This window comes from Rattus rattus, chromosome 8, assembly GCF_011064425.1.
Source record: "Rattus rattus isolate New Zealand chromosome 8, Rrattus_CSIRO_v1, whole genome shotgun sequence".
Lineage (NCBI taxonomy): Eukaryota > Metazoa > Chordata > Mammalia > Rodentia > Muridae > Rattus > Rattus rattus.
In genome coordinates, this window is record NC_046161.1 from 30,705,352 (window position 1) to 30,729,105 (window position 23,754).

At 45.9% G+C, this 23,754-nt stretch overlaps 1 protein-coding gene across 1 annotated transcript in view; it reads right to left on the minus strand.

Annotated features, from left to right (window-relative positions):
- The window catches only part of Dcps (decapping enzyme, scavenger), a 59,389-nt gene extending 37,062 nt beyond the window's left edge, over positions 1 to 22,327 (minus strand). The window contains exons 1-2 of the mRNA XM_032909611.1: positions 22,089 to 22,327; positions 17,663 to 17,837 (exon numbers count right to left, since the gene is read on the minus strand). Coding sequence (XP_032765502.1) covers positions 17,663 to 17,837; positions 22,089 to 22,283 — 370 coding nt within the window. The 5' untranslated portion in view covers positions 22,284 to 22,327. The remainder of the gene's footprint in view (positions 1 to 17,662; positions 17,838 to 22,088) is intronic.
- Positions 22,328 to 23,754: the final 1,427 nt, after the last annotated feature.

The window sequence follows — 23,754 nt, forward strand, 5'->3', positions numbered from 1 at the left end:
TTTTTGGTTTGGTTTTTTTGAAACAGGGTTTCACCATGTAGCCCTGGCTCTCCCGGAACTCGCTCTGTAGACCAGGTTGACCTCTGTCTCAGAAATGGCCCGCCTCTGCCTCCTGAGTGCTGGGATCCCAGGCATGTGCTACAACCAGAGGCAGCAACTTGTGTGCTAGCATCCTAGTAGAGGTGCTAGTGGGCTGAGTCCAGGTGCTCTGGTATGTGAGGCCACGATCTGCCTACAGAACTGACCTGGAATCTAAAGAAGAGGGAGTGCATTACAAAGCACTTGACGTGTGTGCACATACAACTGCATATACATAGCACCAAGGAGTCTGAAGAATATACTCCAGCATGGGGGGTGTGGGGAAGTGAGTGAGGGAGGGAGGCAGGGAGGCAGGGAGGCAGGGAGGGGAGGGGAGGGGAGGGAGGGAGCAAGCCAGTAGACTTTTACAGAATCAAAATTTTAACAGTCATTTTTATTATTGCAATTTTCCAAAACAAGAATGTAACACTATATAAAAATACACTGGAGGAAAAATAATACACCAGAAAGAGAAAATTAAGCCATCCCTTTAAAGAGCTACAGAACTGCAAATTCAAAGTCACCTGGGCTACACTGCAAGTCCCAGACTCAAAACAGCAACAACAACAACAAAACAAAACAAAACAAAACAAAAAAACAAAAAAACAAGCTAACAGAAACTATAATAACAAAAAATGAGGGGTATGGTAGTGTGCACCTATAATCTAGCACTCTGGAAGTAGAAGCAGGAAGTTCAAGGCTGGCCTGGCCTGCATAGCAAGGTTCATGGCAAGCTAGGCTATGTAGTGAGACATGTCCCAAAAAGGAAAGAGTCTTAGAGAGGTTAAGCAGTTTGCCCAGAGCCACTCACACACTGTCAAGTGGAAGCTGGGGTCAGAATACAGGGGATCTGGCTTTTCTATGCAATGCAGTCTTCCTCATCCCGTAGGGCCATACTCTTCTATGCTGTGGCCATGTTTTCCAGAAGCAGCTCTATCAGACAGGAGAAACATGACAGTCCTGACCCCACTGCTAAAAACAAAGACAGCTGTCACTAAAACCATCCACCATGAGATGCCAGTGTGACTGAACTGCAAGCTGGGGGTGGTTGGTGTCAAAGTGTAGAGAGAGGGCCACCATGATGCCTGTCTCACCATGATGTTTCCTGGGAAGGGGAACATCCAAACTCTACTCTCCTCCTTGCTGGGATCTGGTACACAGACTGTGGCCTGCTGTGGCTGGAAAATATGCAGGCCCTGCAATATGCAGAGTAGAACTGGAAAGGACCCTGCTCTAGCTGACTGTTCACAGAGTAACTTGACATTTGTGGCACATGCTCCCCATCCCGGTCCCACTCCCCATGGCTAGTATGAGCTCATGAGGAGGGAGGCACGGGGTAGAGAGGTTTAGAAGAAGAGCCAAGTGGTTGTGTTCCCAGCCCTCGGGCTCTGGCAGCAGCTCATTATCCACAAGAATGTTCTAGCAGTGGGATGGTCACACTGATGCACTCCAGCTGAACAGCAGCCCACACAGTCTTTCTCTCTGTGGCTCACACGAGCGGGCTGGTAACGCTCTGATTAGGATGGTTCCACCTTGACTTTAGCAGACCTGGGGACCTCCTGCAAGGCCTTCTGCGGTAAATAAAGCCCCTCTGTCCCCAAGCTGGACACAGAAACCCAACTGCTCTTAGAGATGGAGCAGAACGCTCCAGAAGAAAGTTAAGAGCAGCTGCTGCCACTCACTGCCAAGGCTAGCTTAGCCAAATCCCCAGGAAAATGCTGCAGCACATGAACACGAAAACACAAACCACAGACAGTCTGCTCTCCTTCCTACACACATGTTCAAACAAGGCTGCTTTCCCCAGCCAAGCCCCAGACTTGAGCAGGATGAGGTCATTTCAATGGCTCTGTCTGTGGCTTTTGCTTTCCCTTCATTCTGATGAGCCAGTTTCCACTGATTTGACCCAGATGCGGCCCTGGGAGAACAGAGAAGCAAGAGCAGTGAACATGACTGGAGTGTGATCCCTACCACTCCAAGAGCCTCCCGAAGCCAGCCAGGTCGGGGGACGCACAACCCAGCAGGCCCAGCAAGGCAGTTGGGTCACAGGACTCCTACAGAAAGCCTTCGGGAGAGGCAGGTGGAGGGACCGCCTGTGGATCTGCATTCGCATTCCTCCTCTGTAGACGTCCCCTGGCTGGATAGTCAGAGAGGGGAGTGGAGGCTGGCTGTTGGTCACAGGCTTTGGTGGGGTGTCACTGTCCTGCACTTTGGCCCAATGGAAGTACTCAGTGGATACCTGAACAGACCTCCACATGAAGGGTTAACTTAGCTGAGGGTGGGTCCGGATCCTGCAGCAAGCAAGCTTCAGCTGTTAATGACCTGTCTCTGAAAGTACAGGAGTGCTGTTGAAGACAGAGAAGAGCTAGATGCTGACTTTAGCAAGACCATCAGCAAGACTGTAGCCAGCTTCTCCACATCTTAAGTCCCGAAGGAAGTATGTGACAGCACCTGATAACAAAACCCTTAGGTCTCCTGGTCCCCGGGCAAATTTGGTAGCTGGGGTGGTGGTCTTGGGGGAACAGGGAATGCTTCAGTGGGGCAAAGAGCTCTCTGAAAAGCTCCACTTCAGATGTCAGAGCGCTGATCCACAGTGAGATTGTAGAACTGGTGAATGGCAGCCCTGGCCTTAGAGCTAAGAATTCATCTGCTTCCCCACATGTAGGAAGAAACTATTTTTGGTGCTGAGTACAACAGACCACAATAGCCAAACACTCCAGGATCAGGCACTTCTTTTAGCTCTCCTATCCAAAGTACTTGTTTGGTTCACTCGGAGGAATGTTGGGTGACAATTCTCAATGTAGCACCCCTGGACACTGTGATACGGGAAAGAAGGCCAAGGCACAGGATAAATCCCCAAGGGGGAAGCTGGGAATTCTAGGTTATGACCTACTTAGATGTACGAGTGAGGAGTAGACACAGAACCAGCCCCCATTACTCGTGGTGATGGGACTGGCTGTAAGCAATCAGCTTTCACCCACTCACTGTACTGGGGAAGGCAGCTCAGAGTCTCGGGACCTTGTCAGAGGAAGGCAGAGAAAGAGCACACAGTTCCTGCTGTGGTGACTACTCCTTAGTACTCTCCATCTACCCATTCCTAGAGTGCTCTGAATGAAATGGTTCCTCCAGCCTTTAAAGAGAGTGTTGAGTAGAGAGGCCACTGCTGTTATCAAACCATCAGGAGGAGGAGCACAGGTTCTAGTCAAGAAATTGAGCTGGGTATCGGGTTTTCCCACCTTAGAGTCATTCTACTTATTCCCTTCCACTGTCCCTCTAAGGTCAGAGTGCCCTGGCACACTCAGGTCAGAAACTCTGAACACACCAGCAAAGAACACATGAGCAAAGACAGAGAAACCTGTCACTTATTTTTTTTTCAACCATACTTGGTATTTTTATTGGATATTTTTTTTATTTCAAATGTATCCTCTTTTCTGGTTTCCTCTCCAAAAACCTGCTATCCCATTTCCCCTTCCCCTGCTTCTTCTTCTACAACCCATTCCCTCCCACCTCCCTGCCCTGATATTCCCCTACACTGGGGCATTGAGCCTTGACAGGACCAAGGGTCTCTCCTACCACTGATGTCTGACAAGGCCATCCTCTGCTACATATGCATCTGGAGTCATAGCTCATTCATCCCTGTGTTCTCTTGGGATGGTGGTTTAATCTCTCAGAGTTCTAGGGTGGGGGAGTCTGGTTAGTTGATATTGTTGTTCTTCTTATGGGGTTGCAAACCCCTTCAGCTCCTTCAGTCCTTTCTCTAACCCCTCCATTGGGGAGCCTGTCCTCAGTCCAATGGTTTGCTGAAAGCATCTACCTTTGTATTTGTCAGGCTCTGACAGAGCCTCTCAGGAGACAGCTATATCAGGCTCCTATCAGCACACATGTCTTGGCATCCGAAATATTGTCTGGGTTTGGTGGATGCAAGGGACAAATCCCCAGGTGGGGCAGTCTCTGGATGGCCTTTCCTTCAGTCTCTGCTTGACACTTTGTCTCCATATTTCCTCCTGTAAGTATTTTTGTTCCCCCTTCTAAGAAGGACTAAAGCATCCACACTTTGGTCTTCCTTCTTCTTGAGCTTTATGAGGTCTGTGAATTATATCTTAGGTATTCCAAACTTTTGGGCTAATATCTACTTATCAGTGAGTACATACCATGTGTGTTCTTTTGTAATTGGGTTACCTCACTCAGGAGGATATTTTCCAGTTCCATCCATTTGCCTAAGAATTTCATGACGTCATTGTTTTTAATAGTTGTGTAGTATTCCATTGTGTAAATGTATCACATTTTCTGTGTTCATTCCTCTGTTGAAGGACATCTGGGTTCTTTCTAGCTTCTGGCTATTATAAATAAGGCTGCTATGAACATAGTGGAGCATGTGTCTTTGCTGTATGTTGGAGCATCTTTCAGGCATATGGCCCAGGAGTGGTATAGCTGGGTCCTCAGGTAGTACTAGGTCCAATTTTCTGAGGAACCCCCAGACTGATTTCCAGAATGGTTGTACCAGTTTGCAATCCCACTAACAATGGAGGAGTGTTCCTCTTTTTCCACATCCTCGCCAGCATCTGCTGTTACATGAGTTTTTTATCTTAGCCATTCTGACTGGTGTGAGGTGGAATCTCAGGGTTGAAACCTGTCAATTTAAGCAGTGATACCACCCCAGTAGAGCTCACCTCTAGTCAGTGCTGTTAATAAACTGGAATCACACAAAGTGAGTTCCAGGACAGCCAGGACTATTACACAGAAAAACCAAAGGGGAAAAAAACAAACAAACGATAACAACAAACTGGCATTGCTACTCAGTCTACCCCGGCACTCCACAACATTAAACACAGTCCATCTGGAAAAGGTTACACACATATGTCCCTAGGAAAGGAACTACCTCAGCATACTCCAGCCCAAGGGCTCTCCAGGGCTGCCCATTCTGCAGTCACCTCATTTGATTTAGCACCTCACTGATGCTTACCCTAGAGCAGCAATTCTCAACTCCCTAACTCATGTGGGTCATGACCCCTTTGGGGGTCTAATAGACCTTTTAAAGGGGTTGCATATTAGATATCCTGCATATTAAATATTTATATTACAATCCATAACAGTAGCAAAATTACAGATACAAAGTAACAATAAAAATAATTTTATGGTAGGGGGTCACCAAAACATGAGGAACTGTATTAAAGAGTTGTAGCATTAGGAAGGTTGAGAACCTAGAGGTAGGCGGGGGTCATCATAGCTGAAACACACATGGCTTGGAGCTATGCAAAACTTCATGGTCAACTGAAAGGTTCCCCCTTACCAGAGTCAAAGGCATGCTGTGAAGGAAGCAACGGAGGCCTCAGACAGACAATTTTTTTTTTAATTGCTTCCTTGCCATACTTGATAAGCTAGCAACCTAAATACTATCTATCTATGTGTTCAGACTAGTCTTGAAGAACTCACAAGTCTGGCCCCACTCCTTTACCTCTTCTTATTTTTTTAGACAGGGTCTCACTATGTATCCTAAGTTGGCCTGGAATTATAAGCCAAGCTTGCCTCAAACTCACAGAGATCCACTCAGTTCCCGAGTGCTGGGATCAAAGGCTTATACCACCACACCCAGCCAGCCCCAAGCTTTTCAATACTAATGTTCATCAGATGTTCCCCATCCCAACCTTACCTTTTATGAGTTTATTTTGATATGAGCATACGCATATTGAGTTCTTTTGAAGTGCAAGTGATCACCAGGATCACACCAGGACCAGGATCTCCAGGGTCCACGGGGATCTCCCCATTTTCTATACTACTGTGGAGTAGCCCATACCTTGCAGGGTCATTTAAGTTGTTTTCTTCTAGCTTTGGTCTATCACAAACGATGCTGTACAGAATATTTTCCACCCCTTTATTCAAACACACGAGCATGTATCTGAGCCAGATATCAGGTAGTGGGAATGCTAGCTCAAATGAATGCATTTTGTACAAAGGTGAATGTCCATGGATCTGGTCATGTCTATACATATGCACTACACACACACACACACACACACACACACACACACACACACACACACACACACACAGTACAAGAGCACCCAGGAATCTATGCATGGGAATTACAGAGATGCTAACTAAGGTCTCCATCTGTCTGGATTCTCTCAGCTGTGCTCTCAATGATATAACTTGCTGTGTTCTATGCTACAGGTATCTACAGGATTCCCAGTCACCAAATGTAGACATATGTGGGAGACTCTCAACTCCTATTTAATGGTGACTCCCTGGTCGTTAAAAAAGGTCACCACATAGGCCAGGAGTTGTGGCACATACCTTTAATCCCAGCACTGAGGAGGTGGGAGCAGGTGGATCTGTGAGTTCCAAGCAAGCCAGGGCTACATAGTAAGACACTGCCTTTACAAACAAAAAAGGTCCACTGCAATGGCAGTCAAACGAATAAAGCCATAATGATGCCAAGAACGGGGTGGGAGTCGGGAGGATTGGGGCCGATTCATTCCTTGAAAGTGAAAGCAGAGTGTGAATGTACAAGACAGCACAGGAGGAAGCTGCCACATAGGCAGTCAGTAGGAGGTGATCATCAGACCTACCCAGCGAGTCCGGGAGGGAAGCTGGGTTCTGAGGAACGGCTCCTGAGGACGGGAAGGGAAATGAAGCTGAAAACTGAGATCAACTTGAGGGCTGTCTGCAGAACAAGTGCACTAATTGGCTCCATCGCTGCCACATCCCGGGGGAAGCAGCTAGTGCCAGGTGAAAACAGGCGGGCTGGCCTCCATAGCATTGAACCAATGGACTAGAGAAGTGGACAAACCTCTATCAAGAGCAGCTACTAAACAGCTGAAGCTCTGTAGGCCAGACAGGCTCTCCAGCTCCTATCTTCCTTCGGTTGGGAGCATGAGCTAACAGTACCAGTCAAACTGTACCACTCAGGCCCAGACTGGCAGCCAATGAGCCCCTCTCCCAACCACAGAGTACCACAGGGGCTTCCCACTCAGGGCAGAGGCCGTAGAAAGAGATCAACCACTGTGCTAGCAGCCGAAACATGTGCTCTCGAGAATATGCACCCAGTGCTTCATTTTTAAGTATGAATGAACTACTGTGCATCACCAGACACTGAGGGAAAACAGAAGCCTGAAGAAGAATGACCAAGATAAACAAGGGAACCAGATCCCAGAGGAATGAAATAGTTTCAGGGTCAGGAGATAATTTAAAAACAACAACTCTAATTAGTGTGTCAGAGAAACCCAACACAATTTAGCTTTCCTAAAGCAGGAGCAAGATACTGTGAAGATGAAACTGGAGAGCCAGAGGAAAGAGAATTTAAAATACCAACGCCAAATATCTACTCTAGAACACCTGGAAGACAGAGTGAGGACTATGTATCAAACCACAGTAAGAAAAGACATGGAGAAGGTAAGACGACTGAAAACCTCAGTTTCTAAAGTCTGCTCATTAATAGCACAACACAGGAACCTGAGTTTGAGTCTAACACTGGGGATAGGGTCGGGGGTGAAGCAAAAAGAAATGGATGGGGGTTGGGGATTTAGCTCTGTGGTAGAGCGCTTGCCTAGGAAGCGCAAAGCCCTGGGTTTGGTCCCCAGCTCCGAAAAAAAGAACCAAAAAGAAATGGATGAAAAGAAATCATCAAAGAAGTATGGACAGAAAAATGTGTACAGAGCAGAAGAATGACGAAGACTTTAAACTAAATGGCCTCAGATTAGTCAGAGCAATAGATAAGGAAGCTCAATACAGACACAGACACAAACAAAAGATTAGTTGAGTATATTGTATATACCCAACGAAGGTAACAAAAAGAAAATAACCCACCCTAAGGTACCTTCAAATCAATGAGAATCAGGCTGGCATCGGCTGTGTTATCTTCTCAATTATAAGCCTAGCCTTGAATGTCTGGAGCAATCTCTCCAGCCCTGGCATCAGATATCTTAACAGTGACACAGATGGCTTGAAGTCAACAGATCAATGTTTTTAATGTCTGAAGGGGAAATTAATTCAGCTAGACAAATCAACCAAAAGCAACAAAACAAAGGTTTAAGAATTTACCTCCCTGAACCCCCAGTGAACTAGACTGTTGGGGGAGGGCGGCAATGGGGGAGGGTGGGGAGGAACACCCATAAGGAAGGGGAGGGGAGGGGGATGTTTGCCCGGAAACCGGGAAAGGGAATAACACTCGAAATGTATATAAGAAATACTCAAGTTAATAAAAAAAAAAAAAAAAAAAAAAAAAAAAAATTTAACAAAACAAAAAAAAAAAAAAAAAGAATTTACCTCCCACATATTCTCTCTGTGGAACTATTTTATAATTGCTTCAGCTAATCGAGAAAGGAAAGCAAGAAAGAGACACCAAATTTAGAAGACTCATTCTGACCTAGGGAAATCGTGAAAAGAAGTCTGGTTGAGAGCTACATAGCAAGACCCCAACATCAGCAGTCCAGCAGGAGGAGTAGAAACGGGCTTCCTGAGAACGGAAAGGTAATGCCATGTAATGAACTTCCAAACCGAAACCAATTCGTGAGTCACTTCGAGAGCAGGGAGGAAAGCCATGGTATTCTTTCAAACACAGTCAAGAGAGGCAACCAGGAACACCGTGAAAAGAGTAAAAGCTGATAAAAAATCAGTGGTTCGAATGTTACTGACTAAAAAGCAGTATGATTCAGAGGAACTGCTGGGACCTAGCAAATGAGAATCACTGAAGTTAGACATCGCAAGCACTCCACACGGCTCGGTGAGATTCACTAAGGAGGTAGTAAAGAAGGTACCAGCCACACTAGCACTCTGCTTCCGTATGCAGCAAATACTAATATGTCAAAATAAGGAAAGTGCTGTTCGGTGATTTTTCAGCTTAGAACCAACACTGAGACAGAGCATGAAGGATTACCCATCCCGGATGGAGATATGGATTAGTAGAGCACTTGCCTAGCATGCTGGAGGCCCTAGGTTCAATCCCTGGTGCTAAAAGAACTACAAGAGACAATGTAACAAAGCACACTGACAGCTAAGAAGACGGTGCTGGAAGTAAGGAGGCAGTGGAAGGCAGAGAGACAGTGGGAAAGCTAGACGCACTCATCCTTTCGCCTGACTTGCATTAAATGACAACAGAAACAGGAAACAAAGGTTTAAAGACACTGAGACTTCTAAAGGCAGATATATAAAAACTGGGAGTGCAGGGAATGAAGAAGGAAAAGGAGTTGATTCTTTCCTTTCTTTCTTTTTCAGACAGGGTCTCCTTAACACTGGTCTGGGTGTGGTTGCTTCTGAGAAGTGGGGTGGGAAGGGGACAGCAGTAGGAGTCTGTTCATACCCATTATAAACATCCTGGTGCTATCCGATTATATGATCAGGTAACACTGGACTCTGACAAATGCCTGACCTTCCCACAGAGACTTTCTGCTGAACAGTTCAAGTTAAGAGCAACTTACTAATAAAGCTTGACATAAAATTCTGAGATAAAATTTTATCTCCATTCAACTAGAGATTCCATGATCTCGTATGGGAAAGAAACCTTCTTAGGTGGGCAAGCCAGCATTCCGATTCCCAACTTGTCATTCAGAGACACTAAGTCTCCATGATTCAGTGACTTTTTCTGGTTTGATGGCTGTAAGCCTACAGTATTTCTCGTGTTCGATGATCATGGCATGCTGTTAGTGTTTTGGCTGAGACTTGTCTGGCAAGATATTCCTTGCTGGCCACTGTTCATGTAACTTGTCCCTTGGCTCAGCTACAGTGGGAGGGCTGCCGAGGACATCACAGCGGATGGGTTCAGAGGCTTGTGCCAGTCTGTGCTGGAGAGGCACCAACAGACCCTGGTACTCCAGCTTCTTCCAATGGCTGGAGGATCTGCTTCGCTGCTGTGTTCTATCAGGGCTGGCATCATTTTGGGGTGCCTTCCAAAACAGCATAGGGCTCCCTTATCCACAGGAGACAAAATAATCTAGCCTGGTCACTCCCCCACCCCAGAGAAGAGGAGTCATGCAGAAATGGAAGCCTGATAAGGCCCAAAATCTAGAAGGCTGAAACTCAACACTTTTACTTTCAACAACACTGACTGAAAAAACAGGCAAGAATGAGGATGGAGCCATTCAGATGTGTGGGAAAATATCTTAATCCATCAAAAAAAAGGGGGGGGGGCAGTTTTTCTTATTAACTAGGAAACATATTATATTCATATCCAAAAAGGCAAGCTTCAGGGCTGCTGTTGCCCCCCATATACACACATCGCATGCGCTGTGCTTGTCTGTGTCTGCCTCTGCCTGTGTGTGTGTGTGTGTGTGTGTGTGTGTGTGTGTGTGTGTGTGTGTGTGTGTGTGTGTTATATTCACATCCATAAAAGGCAAGCCTCAGGACCGCTGCCTCCCCCACACCCCATGCACGCATGCGTGCTTGTGTGTGTGTGTGTGTGTGTGTGTGTGTGTGTGTGTGTGTGTGTATAGCATGTACCACAAAGAAACTAAAATAAATAGGATATCCATAACGCAGAACACATGGTTAAAGAAACAGAACCCTACCTGAGTTTCCTGGCTCTGCCCTGCCATTTTGATTTCAGGGTCAATCCTGTCTTTGTTGCCCTCTCAGCATTATTACAGATACGTGCACACCTGAGCAACATACTGTTCAGATCTGCCTTTCCTCAGAATCACACCATGTGTGCCTCTTGCCCTGACCTGATGACTTAGCCTCCATGAATACCGGCAGCTATATTTCCATTGCCAGAGAAAGGCTGTCCACCTTGAGACTATACTCTACTGACCTTCTCTACTGCTACTTGACTAAATCTAGTCCTTCATATCACGAACAGCTCTACCAGGGAAACTCTTCTGAGAATTAGCTAATCTTTTAAAATGCTCCTCCCAAACAAATCCTTCCTACTCTCTCCGGAGTTTGAGTTTTGTCTCTGTAAAGAGCACAGACTAGAAGAAAATCCTGGCCTGTGGCTAAGTACTGAGTGTTCTAGGCAACCAAAATAGTGATTCCTAAGATCTCATCCCTTGCTCCCTGTCCAGGCCGCTCACACACAGACTCTTGTCTCCTCCAGTAAACCTGAGATTCCACACCCTGCTTTATAGCAGGCAAACAATTGGCCTTTTAGAAGGTAGCCTGTAGTTCTGAGTCACACCTCTCACCTCTATCTCCCCCTTCTTCTCCAAGTGAGAGGAAACCTAGACCTCAAAGAAAAACTCCATTAACAGGAGCCATGGTAGTGGGAGGAGTCAACACAGGCTCTGCCCTTCCAGGGTGACACACAGAGACCAACTATGTGAGATGACAATGGACTGGCCCACAGGTTCTTCATGGTTACCACCTACCACGGCCAGGGCCGGCCACATTTCCTATGTGATCCGTCAAGGATCAGACACTGGGGAAGCTGCAAAAACAGTGAGAGATAACAGGATAGTCTGAGAGCTGACACTCTTTGACCCTTTCCACACGCCAGCTGTAGTGTAAGAACTTTGTACACCTTACTCATCTCAGTGGGTTGGGGCCGTGATATCACTTTAGGAGGTTAACCCAGCATTTCAGAAAGGAAAACAAACAAGACTTGAAATAAACAGAAAACTACTGGTGATTATATCACTAAGTCATATTGTTCTGTGAAACTTCTGGCCCACTTACATTCTTGTATACTTATTTATATGTATGAAACCAGAAAGTAAAATGTTCCTCTCACTGAGGACAGAGACTAAAAACTGTTGTAAAATACTTCCTTTTTTATCTATTTCATAACGGTCCCATTGAGATGTTTTCCGTTACTAGCCGTTACTAGTTTAATGTAAAAAATACCTGAAGTCACTTCACCAACTTCCTGTGCCCATGTTTCAGTCACTGTTCCCACATGCACTTCCAACCTAACAGCGTCTTTTCTGTTCCCCTTTCTTCTCCAGACGACTTGCCGTTCTCAGAGCCTAGAACATTCTCCCCCTCTCTTCCTCGAGCTGGCTCCTCCTCAAGCATCAGGTCTGTCTGCTGGTGCATGACCTCCACATGCAGAGGCCCCTTGGTCACAGTCTGGGCAGCTCTCTGCCCATGGCCTCTGAAACACTGTTCACTTGTTTGCTGTTTGTCTTTCCCTCAAAACCCGAAGACAACTGACATGTTTTGTTTAGACTCACCTAGTAGAGCATCTGGACTGAGCAGAACTTCCAGTGTAAAGTGAACAAGCATGCCCTGGGCCTTTCTAACGACCAACGTCAGAGACAGGACTCCATCCCTAGTCTACCTGAACCCGAATTTACTGCTTACCTTCTGTGGGCTGTGATATCCTAGACCCAGGTCTATTCAGGCTGGAAAGGGAACATTTATGCTGACGGGCTTGCAGAGGGACTGCTGTGACTGGGACAGAAGGAAGGACGCCATCAGGGACTGTTAACACTGAGATAGAACCCAAGCAAGCCTAGTTCCCACGTCCATGCTCCCTCCATTGTGTCACTGGTGTAAAGTAACTCTTTAAGCTACTTCCTTTGGTGAGCTGAGAATCTGGAGGAATCAATGAGAGAGGAGACTACATTCTCTCAGATTTGAATAAGAAGAAAACATCACCAGTCACGGAAGAAAGACCAGAAGAAATCAGTCAAACATGATTTATGCTGAGTCCAGGACAGCAGCCAGCTCAGAGAGAAGGGAGGGCTCTCCTAGTCAAGTGATATTATGGGGAAAAAGGCTGAGAAGAACCAGAGATCAGCAAAAAACTTTAAAGATATAACTGTGTATTGGACACAGAGGACTAAGGTTGCAGGAACCTCACTTTAAGGTACATGGGGTAGGCCATAGCGAGTTGTAATTCGGAAGCTAAGAACAGAGAAGCATAGGGGGTGGCGGGTGGGGGGGTCACACAATGCTCTAAGTAGGCCCTGACTAGGACGCCTGGAGCTGGAGAGCTAACGGCCAGAATACTTTGGTAACACTGACACCTTGTGGCTATGGAATGCCTGTCCCACAGAAAAAGTAATCTATGGGACTTCAGTTATTCTCCTTATACTGCTGAAATACGTTAAAACTGATGTCCGTGCTAATAATTTTGGCAAGTCCTTATAGTAAACATTACTTCTGATGTTCGTGTTTCTGTCAATAAGCCAAGCCTCTGGGTATGGGGCAACCTGACTCTGTAACTGTGAGTTGCTGGACTCCCAGCTGCCTTAACCAAAGGGGCCGTCAGTCAAACAGCCAGGCAACACTGGCCATTTTAAATGTTCCATGCATGACATGAAGAAACCAGACAACAATTACAGCTAATTGTCTGGGTTCCTGATGGGCAGACTCAGCTAGCTTTGGCTATTTCAAATAGTTTAGAACTTTTTTGCTATTACAAGCTTTGCTAAACAATAGAGAAAATCGTTTACCAGCAGGCCAGAGGCCACAGGTCACTTATTCGAGTGACCTAGCAAAAGGAATACTTGTGATTGGCACAAGCACAAACCTTCATTTGCATGTGAGGTGTGCTGTGACTTACCCATCCCCTCTCTGGCTGTGAGCAGTAATTCAGGTCACTCGAGTAAAGCGAGAGCCGACCGCCAGCTGCTGAAGGTGCAGTTCCAGCCACAGCCTTTTCAAATAGTTTGCATCCGACTTTTGCAACTTTGGCGGTCGCACCCTCACTTTTTGCAGTGGGCTGTGATAGCCTATCACCAGGTCTATTCAGGCTAGAAAAGGAAGAATTATCCTGATGGGCCTGCAGAGGGACCGCTGTGACTGGTGCAGAAGGAACAATGCCGCCAGGACTCACCGGGACACAAACGTTCATTTGTGTGACTGAGGCACCATCCCCTCTTTGGCTATATAAGGAGGCAGACTAGGAGGCATTCCTCTGCTCACTTAAACCCAACAAATGTCCTCTTATGAGTGGTCTTCTCTTGCCTACTTTTGCTAATTGCGGCAGAGATGGCAGCACAAAGAAAGAAGCAACAGACACAGCAGGGTGGCGGTGGACAGAGCGGTGGAATGGCCGTGGCAGGGACGGCTGAACAATCCGCAGGCTGAGCTGCAAAAACAGCACGGCAGTGGGCTGCCTGACGGCGGAAGCAGCAGCCGGACAGTTCAAGAGTGGGCAGAAGAGTGGTGGGAGAACTGAGAGAGAGAAGGGGACTGGAGAGAAGACGCAGGATTAACAACACTGGCTGCTCTTCTAGAGGACTGGGGTTTGTTCCCAGGTCCCACATGATCCCTACCTACAGCTATCCATAATTCCAGTTCCAAAGGCACTGTGACCACACATGGTGCACGGGCACACATGCACGCAGACATATGTAAAAAAATACTTTTTCTTTTAAAGTAGAGAGAAGACAAGAAGGGGCAGAGGATGAAAAGGGATAAAAGACTAATAAGGAGTCAGAGAAGAGACACTACAGGCTCTGATCGCTAGAAGAGTTCCTGGAAATCGTCAACTCATTAAACCCAACATTATCAGACACACTAAGACAAAAGCTGCAACACTGGCTGGTATCAAATGCTACTGAATACTGTCTTACGCAAGAGCTCTAACACTCTTTGAGCTAAGCATCTCGATATCTGAGGCCTGAGCAAGGACTGGAACACTGTCTGCATGCCTGCATGCCTTGCTGCCTGCTGTCTGCATGCCTTGCTGCCTGAATGTCTACTACTACTGCTATCAAGCACTGGGGGACAGAAAAGCTGCCAAAGACCAGCACATGAAGAGCTTCTCCTCAACTGTCCATGACTTGGTTTCTTTTCTTCCTTAGTGTGGTAAAAGGCATTACACCTAGGGCCTCAGACTTGTGCAAGCACTCGACTCTTAAGCTAAAACCTCAGTGTTCTTTTTATTTTGAGACAGCATCTCATAAGTTGTTCAGGCCAGTCCTGAACCCCCTCTATGGCCCACACAGACCTTAGACTTTGAGCCTTTTGCTTCAGCTTCAGTCCAGGAGCTAGGACTACAGGTCTATCCCAAAGCTGGACTCAACCGAAGTTTCCATCCAGGTAAAAGGAACAACAGCATCTGTCTCTTCACAACAACTCGTAGCCCTCTTGCCACTGCCCTAAACAGGCCTAAGGTCAGAGATGGCATCTGACTGGACTCTGAAGCAACAGTACTTAGCATTGACCCCAGTACACCAAAATAATCATAGTAACTACTATTAAATGGGTGCTGACTGCTTCTGAATAATACACAAACATATTCTTGAATTTCGCCTATGAGAACTTCAAATGCAAACCACAAGAAAATGTTTATTTCAATACGAGCTGAAAGGTTTTGGAAAGGTCAAGAATTGAGACATAATGGCAGGTACCCCCAGCAAATAGTGTCTTTTAAAGACCAGTATCTTCCTAACTATGATGTGCATATGACTTATAGGGAAGTCCAGCTAGCACATCGGTTTAGTTCTGCAATCTGCAGTAGGGTCTGGGATTCTATGCCTGAGAAGCACCCAGGTGGTGTTCCACAGACCACATTCTGAATGGCAAAAACCTGGAAAAGGGACTGAGAAACTCCAACCAACCACTCCAACCAGTGGGTCCTACCTGACCCACACGTGGGTGAACGCCCAGCAAGCTGGAAGTGATACATTCATTATTGGAGGGGCGGAGGAAGAAACACAAAGAGGAGGAGACTGTGGGGCCTCTCAAAGCCTAGAATACTTACTTTGGTTCTTTATAGACAGAATCTGCCGACTTACTGTTTATAAAGTCACCCATGGACAGGATAAGCAGTCCAACAAAGGACAAACACATCAGGCCCTGACCCCAACTGTTGTGACTTCCAAATCCAGGCCAGGACTAGCTGGGGAAGGCAAGCCCACAAAACCCACAGCACATGTGCTAAAGAAAAGCTCCCATCCCAAGCTCCCATGCAGTGTAGGTGATCGTGGGGAAAGGGTTATGGAGATACGTGGAACGGGGTCACGAGGAGCCCTCACCAACTGTCACTTTCAATAATCATCTTGGATGAAAAACGGAGGGAAGCAGCCACTATCACTTACGTGCGGTGTCGCAGAAGTACTATGGTGGGGTCGGGGGCAGGGGGAAGGCTTTGAGAATGCACCAGGGTTGACCTCAGAACAGAGCCCTGTGAATTCTGGCTAGGGATAGGGAGGGCAGTGGAAGAGCTGGGAGAAGTGGAATGACAGTAAGCAGTGGCCCAAGTCTGTAGTCTGGCCGTTTCTGTCAGCCAAGCCTGGATACAATGCCTTCTGTCATGCTGCTGCTGCCCCGTGTCAAAGAAGAGATTTGCTTAAAGGTCAACACTTAAAGAAAATAAATACAGCTGCCTACTTCCATCAGCTTAAACCGAAAAATCTGGCTGTCTTTCAGAGAAAAGCAGGATCTTGTGCTGTCTGCTCTGAAAGGTTTGCTTGTCTTTTATCAAGTGATCACATGTATTTCCAAAGAACAACAATAACCCTCAGTTATAGAGCCGTAGAAAATACTATTAAGATGACAGTGGGACAGGATATCTGTAAAGCTAAATTGTTCTTAAATGCCGAAGGGCAAATAAGAACACACTACATAAGGATGTGAACAAATCACCACGTGTCCAAACCATATTCTGGAATTTCACGGTTGGGAACCATGAAGGTCAACCCATTTCCCTCATATACTGCCTACAAAATCTTGACACATCAAGTCTTTCTTGAGGCATGGAATGATTACCTTTTTTGGTAAATTAAAAAAAAAAAAAAAAAAAACGCTTTCAAGGTTGGAGAGATGGTTCAGTATGTAAGCAATGGCTGCTCTTCCAGAAGACTCAAGTTTGATTCCTAGCTCCCACGTAGCAGCTCGTAAGTCTCTGTAACTCCAGTCCCAGGGGACCCAACGCTCTTCTCTGGCCTCTGTGGGCACTGCATACACATAGTGTGCAGACACGCATGAACACACCCATACGCACACCCAATGCAGATATTTTCAATCAAAAACAAATTTCTGTTAGCCATATGTTCTTCCCCGACTCAAATTCATCCTTCTTGGGCTTACTCTTTGTCTCTTCTACCAGGATGTGGGATTCTTCAGGGAATGACAACCTGTGCAGCACCCAGCACATGATGCATGGTGTCAGAGCGTGGTGAGATAGCAGCGCCCTGAAATACTTCCTCTTCCTGCCACCTATCGCTGTGTGATTTTTCAATTGGTTACTTAGCTTTCCAAACCTCGGTTTCCTCCCCTGTAAAGTCCTCTCGTGATAGTGTTGTTCTATAAATTAAATGTATTAAATGCCACATCCTGAGTTCGTATCATAGTAAGGGTTTTAAAAGTGTTAGAAATTATCAGTTATGCCCATTAACATGTGAATCTATTACTCCATCCCACGAGTCACACTTATTCCCCAAATATCCTGCACCAGGAAGGATTTCTCAACCTTAACATCCATGGCGGTTCTCTCTCATGGAAGCCCATCCTGGACACTGTGGGATGTTGCACTGCAAGCCTATCCTTTAAATACTACATGTCAATAGCACGTGCACACTCAGTTCCAACAACCGAAATTGTCTTGAGAGATTGCCAGGTTCTCTGGAGGGAAACACCCTCCCTCTTTCACTGAGAGCCACTGGGCTAGAATTTTCAAATTTGAGTCTATTCACCACAGCCCTTGGTCTCGCCACCCGCTTCTCCCCACGAGCAACCACTACAGCCACCATTTGCTCACCACTCAGATGCCTTGGAGGAAACAGGTTATAGGTGCTGTAGATATCATTGGAGAATTGCAACTTGAGCTCAGGGTTCCCCGTTAGGAGCTGCGCCACGTGTTCTACCTGAAATGGTGTCTTCTCCAGGATTACCACAGCATCTTCTCCATGAGTATCCCCAGAGTCCTCATTCACCTGCGGACAGAGTTATCATCAGTGGGTACAAGGACAGCGCCACCAGAAGAGCCTGCAGAGCACACGTAGAACCTTCCCAGAGCCTCTGAAATCCCAGCACTTGGGGCTGGGGAAATAGTTTTGTTAATAAAATGTATTCCCATGCAAGTGTGAGGACCTGAGTGTGCATTTAACAGAACCCATGTGAAAAGGCTGGGTGTGAGAGAGATCCTGTCTGGAAAACCCCGGGGTGAGGGATGGTTGTTACTTAAAATCCCAGAACTGGAAAGGCAAAGATAAGTGGACTCCTGGGGCCTGCTGGCCATGTACCAAGAAGCAACACAAACAAGTAATAAACAAGACAGAAACAAACCTGAGGTTGTACTCTGGCTTCCACACTGAGGCCCGCACACGCACACACACACACACACACACACACACACACACACACAAGATAAAAAAAAAATCCAGCACTTGTGATTTTAGGGTCTCTTAAACCACAATACCTGCATTTGCTTCCTTAAGGGCTCCCTTCTGAGGAAGTACAACACTTACTATTCTTCTCCCAGAAAAAGCACCTTAATCCAAATCCTTGTGGAAATTCTCAGACCTTTCTTCATAAAAAGTTTCTGAGCTGTCATCTATTTTAGGCTTACAAGATCCCTGCCAAACTCTCCTTACTTTAGAAAAAAAAAGGACAAAGAAACTAAGATATGCACTAGAGAAATTAAGTGACTTATCCAAGGTCATATGAATAGTATCGGTATGGAGATTAGAAGACCTATTAACTTCTAGCTAGAAATCTCTCAGCCCTAAAATCTTCAGCCAGTAATACATACATACGGAGGACAAAAGAAAACCATACAGGACCTAATAAAAGACAAGAGACACAGAGGGACATTGAAGCTATGTCCCCTGATCCTCCCAAATGTAAGCTCTTGCAAGTGACTCTTGGACACAGCTTTGCTTGTATGTATTTAGTGAATGTATATGCTTGCAAGGGTGGGCTTGTGTATCAAGTGCATGCATGTCTGTGTGGAGGCCAGAAGTCAAGGTTGCGTGTGGTGGTTTGGATATGTTTGGCCCAGGGAGTGGCACTATTTGGAGGCGTGGCCTTGTTGGAGAAGGTGTGTCACTGTGGTGGAGGGCTTTAAGACCCTCTTCCTAGCTGCCTGGAAGCCAGTGTTCTGTTTGCCTTTGGAAGGAGATGTAGAACTCTCAGCTCCTCCTGCATCATGCCTGCCTGGATGCTGCCATGTTCCTGCCTTGATGATAATGGACTGAACCTCTGAACCTGTAAGCCAGCCCCAATTAAATGTTGTCCTTTATAAGAGTTGCCTTGGTCATGGTGTCTGTTCACAGCAGTGAAACCCAAACCAAGACACTGGGTGTCTTCCTCAGTGGCTGTCTAGCAAATATATTATATTTGAGATAGTATCTGTCATGGAACCTGGAGCTCACCAACTCACCTAGTCTATGAGCTCCAAGTATCTGCCTATTTCCCCTACCACCAGCCCACCTCACATACACTAGGGTTACAGCAGGACACTACCACATCCGGATTTGTATATTAAGTTCTGGGAATCCAAACTTAGGTCTCCACGCTTGTGCTTCAAACACTTCGCTCCTCCCTGCCCCAGGAACGACTTCTTAAAACTGTGGGTTTCATGGGCAGAGAACATTACAGAAACCCACAGCAGATCAAAATACAAAACTTAAGTGACCATGTAGTCCCCAGACCCAACTGATAGGACACAACTCCTACATCTAAGGCTCAAGGATCATAGTGGGAGAGGGGACGGAAAGATCGTAAAAGCCAGAAGAACAGGAACTTTTCCGAGAGACTGTGTCTCTAGGAATGTCAGAGAAGCCACACCCACGAGGTCTCATCAACATGGCTGCCTAAACAAGACCTGAACGAGGAAGGCATCAAGAGACATGTTAATATGAAAGGGGGAACTCTCATGGGGTTCAACCTGAGACTAAGAAGTACAGTAACTAATGAATGCTGAGAGCAGGCAACACAGCCTTCCCCAAGGAAGAATCCCCAAAACGGTTATCCAATACCAAGTAAGTGTGTGTGTGTGTGTGTGTGTGTGTGCGTGTGTGTGTGTGTGTGTGCGTGTGTGTGTACACAAGTAACTTTATTTGTATTAAGCAAGTTGTAGATATATATCTATATATATATGGATATATATATATGGATATACATATAGATATATATGGTCATGGAAAAACTTGGAAGATTTCCAAGCACACGAGGACTAGAATTTTTTTTTAAAGATTTATTTATTTCATGTATGTGAGTACACTGTGCTGTCTTCACACACCAGAAGAGGGCATCAGATCCCATTACAGATGGTTGTGAGCCACCATGTGGTTGCTGGGATTTGAACTCAGGACCTCTGGAAGAGCAGTCAGTGCTCTTATCCGCTGAGCCATCTCTCCAGCCTGAGGACTAGAAATTAATTCACAATCAAATACATAATGAATTGGAGGTGTTTTTTTTTTGTGCAATGCACCAACTTACCAAGATCTCAGATCTAACCAGGTATCATTTGCACACTTTGGATTGTTCATGCCATTAAGCTAGGCAACACCAACAAATCCTGCCTGAAACGCCTTCGCTCGGATCCAAGATGACCATGCTTTAAGAGCTGAAATTCCTACTCTGAACATGCAAAGTGTTCTGCTCTGAAATGGCTTAACTACAGAACACAAATGCGTAGTATTTCCCTTTGAATTGTACTGTGCTAAACCGTTTTTTGTTTTGTTTTTTTTTTTCCCGGAGCTGGGGACCGAACTCAGGGCCTTGCGCTTCCTAGGCAAGCGCTCTACCACTGAGCTAAATCCCCAACCCCGTTTTGTTTTGTTTTTGTCTTTAAGTGCTGCTTAAGGCCTACTGACGTGGCTCAGCAGGGGAAGGTGCCTGTCATACAAGCCTGACAACCTGAGTTTGAATCTCAGAAACCCATGTAAAGGTAGAAGGGGAGAATCATCTCCACAAAGTTGTTATCTGACCACATATGTCATGGTGTGCCCCCCAATACACACACCCCAGTAAAAAGTAAATAAAGTGCTGTTTGAGTTGCTGAGTTGAGTTTCACTCTTAAAAATTGTTAAATGACTATGGCCTGGGATTAAGACAGAATTTCCAACAGTCTCTGAAATGGTACCTGTCGGGCTCAAAACAAAACAAATGGTTAACTGTAGTAATCATAATTCTGCCACTATGTACGACATATTAATACAAAGTAGTACTCTCAGCACTGTTATCAAATGAAAACACTGATCAACTCTAAAAAATGCTCTATATCCTGCTGTACTAGTCAGCCAACATCTTTCTATTTTTTCTTTTTTTTTTTTTTTTTCCAGAGTTGGGGACCGAACCCAAGCGCCCTACCACTGAGCTAAATCCCCAACCCCAACATCTTTCTTTATAAGCAAGTACATACATGTCATTAGCATGCAAATTTGCTTACATCTTTAATGAAAAATATAAGTACACCAAATATATATATATACACACACATATATATACACACACACACATACACTAGTATATAGTATATATGTCTGTACACCTAGTGTTGTGTAAAACTTTCTCAGCAGAATGAACTCAAAAGTGGAAAAGTTTCAAGCAGCCCTTTCTTTAAGCAACCTCAATATCTGTCTCGACTAAGAGTTGCTTCAGTAGTTTGGGATGGTCTCCAACTCCCCTCTGCTCCCGCTAGACGGCTAAGCACAATGTATGTAGAGCTAGCGTCTTATCTGCCTCCTCAGTAGCTTGCAGTCCAGGAGCCCAAGAACAGAAGCAATTGTCTCCACATGCCATGCACAGGCCTAGATCCCCCTTATACATGAGAGCGCACAGCACGTAGAAAGGGTTAACAGCTTAGGCTGAAGTCACGTAGAGCAGGGACCACACTCATAGCTATCTCGTCATTTCCAGAGACAGGACCCAGAACAAACATCTGCTGAGTTCCTGACGTCTTCATACGTAAAATAAATGATGATGATTGGCTTGGAGAATTTTACACGTGATTTTAAAACTGGCGTCTATTTCTTGGGAGGGAGATATTGGGGCAATTAGACCTAGATGTGTGCATTCCTTTAATTACACAGCAATCTTGACGCTCCATGTATGTAGTAGTGGCGCACTCCACCTTCCCCGAAGAACGTGACGGGTAGTTCCCGTAATGGAAACAAATACGCTTCTGACACGAAGATTGGTTCCCTCCTTCCCGCGTCCCCCGGGGTGTTTAATGGTACCTTCCCATGCAGGAAAATAATTTTGTCCCGCGCAGACTCCCTCAGCACTTTTTGTACTCTAAAGCCGGAGAAGGGTAAGCGGACAGGGGCAGAGGTACCATTGCCAACGCCTGCTTCCTTCTCTGTGCTGGGGGTTTCTGCCTCCTCTGCCTCCGGTTCGCGCTTTCTCTTGAGTTGAGGCGCTGTATCCGCCATGCTGCCTGGGACGAACCCAACCCGCCTTCACGTAGGAGCCGCTGCCCACGCCCCTTACGGTCCTTCCTTACAGCCTGTGAGGGACTGGACTTCAACTCCCGGCATGCTCCATTTCCCAGCGTGCTTCGAGTTGCAGTCCGTTTCTTCAGGTTTTGCATATGTTTGGGTGAGGGTCACGCAATGACCTTTGCGGAGGGGCAAATTTAGATATTGCTGCCTGGCAGGCGGTGGGGAAGGGAAAGGGGTGAAGGCCTAACGAGATGGAGTAGAAGTGTTTGGCAGTGAAGAGGCCCACCTTAGCCCAGCGCCTGGGATGGGAAACCGAAAACACTTGGGCTCTGTAAAATGGACACACAGAGTTGAATAGTGACATTTTACATTAACAGCCCTACTCACGAGTGGGCGTGGAAGGAACTTTTTTTTTTTTTCAAATAAATCTACAAGGCATTTTATTTCTTGGTTTTTGTTGTTTTGAGACAGGGTCTCTGTATGGACCAGACTGACTTCAAACTCACAGAGATCCACTTGCCTCTGTCTCCAGTGCTGGGATTAAAGGTGTTTAACCGCCTTCAGGCTTGGTTGTTATTCTTTAAAAGTGAATACTTAAACCATTTTCCATTTTCTCCTACTTTCATTATTTTACTTCAGTCCTCCCCCCCCCCCTTTATATGTAGACTTAACCTTTTGGACGTTTTGGATATTTGTAGCCAAATGAGGCCAAACGAGGAAGGAAACTGTAAGTTCCAAATTGTAGGTACGTAATGTCAGAAACTAAAGTTAGCGCTTTGGTAATAGCTATAGCTTGCTTGCTTGCTTGCCCACTTTCCCTTTCTGTCGACAAGGTCTCACTGGTAACCCTGACCTACCCTGGCCTGGAATTCAGAGATCTGGCCTCTGCTCCTGAGTTCCATACTCAGCTCCAACATACTTTAAAATAAGTTGATTTCTTATTAAACTTAGAATGATAGTTTTATACGAATTCAAGAATAGGGATCAGTTATATAGAATTCTTTCATTCTAAATTTACTTTGCTGGAATCTTTGGTGAGGGATTTTGTATTAGATGTGTGTGCATATTGTGTTCAGTAAACACTGAACCTTGAGCAGTTAAACATGTGCTCTGCTACAGAAATATGCCTCAAGTCCTTGAGTAGGCTTCTAACTTCTGGAGACAGAAACCCAGTCACGTGCTTATCAAACTTCATTAATAGTGCCTAGGTGGATTCCTGTCTTGACACCTTGGGTCCTGGCAGAAAATGACATTCTTTACTCACCATAATCCTGGGTGTTACCTGTCAGCTGGCCGGAGTAGAAATCATTAATTAAGGGACTCTTTAAAGTGCTGACTTGGGCTGGAGGGATGGCTCAGGGGTTAAGAGCACTGACTGCTCTTCCAGAGGTCCTGAGTTCAATTCCCAGCAACTACATGGTGGCTTACACCTGTAATGAGATCTGGTGCCCTCTTCTGGCCT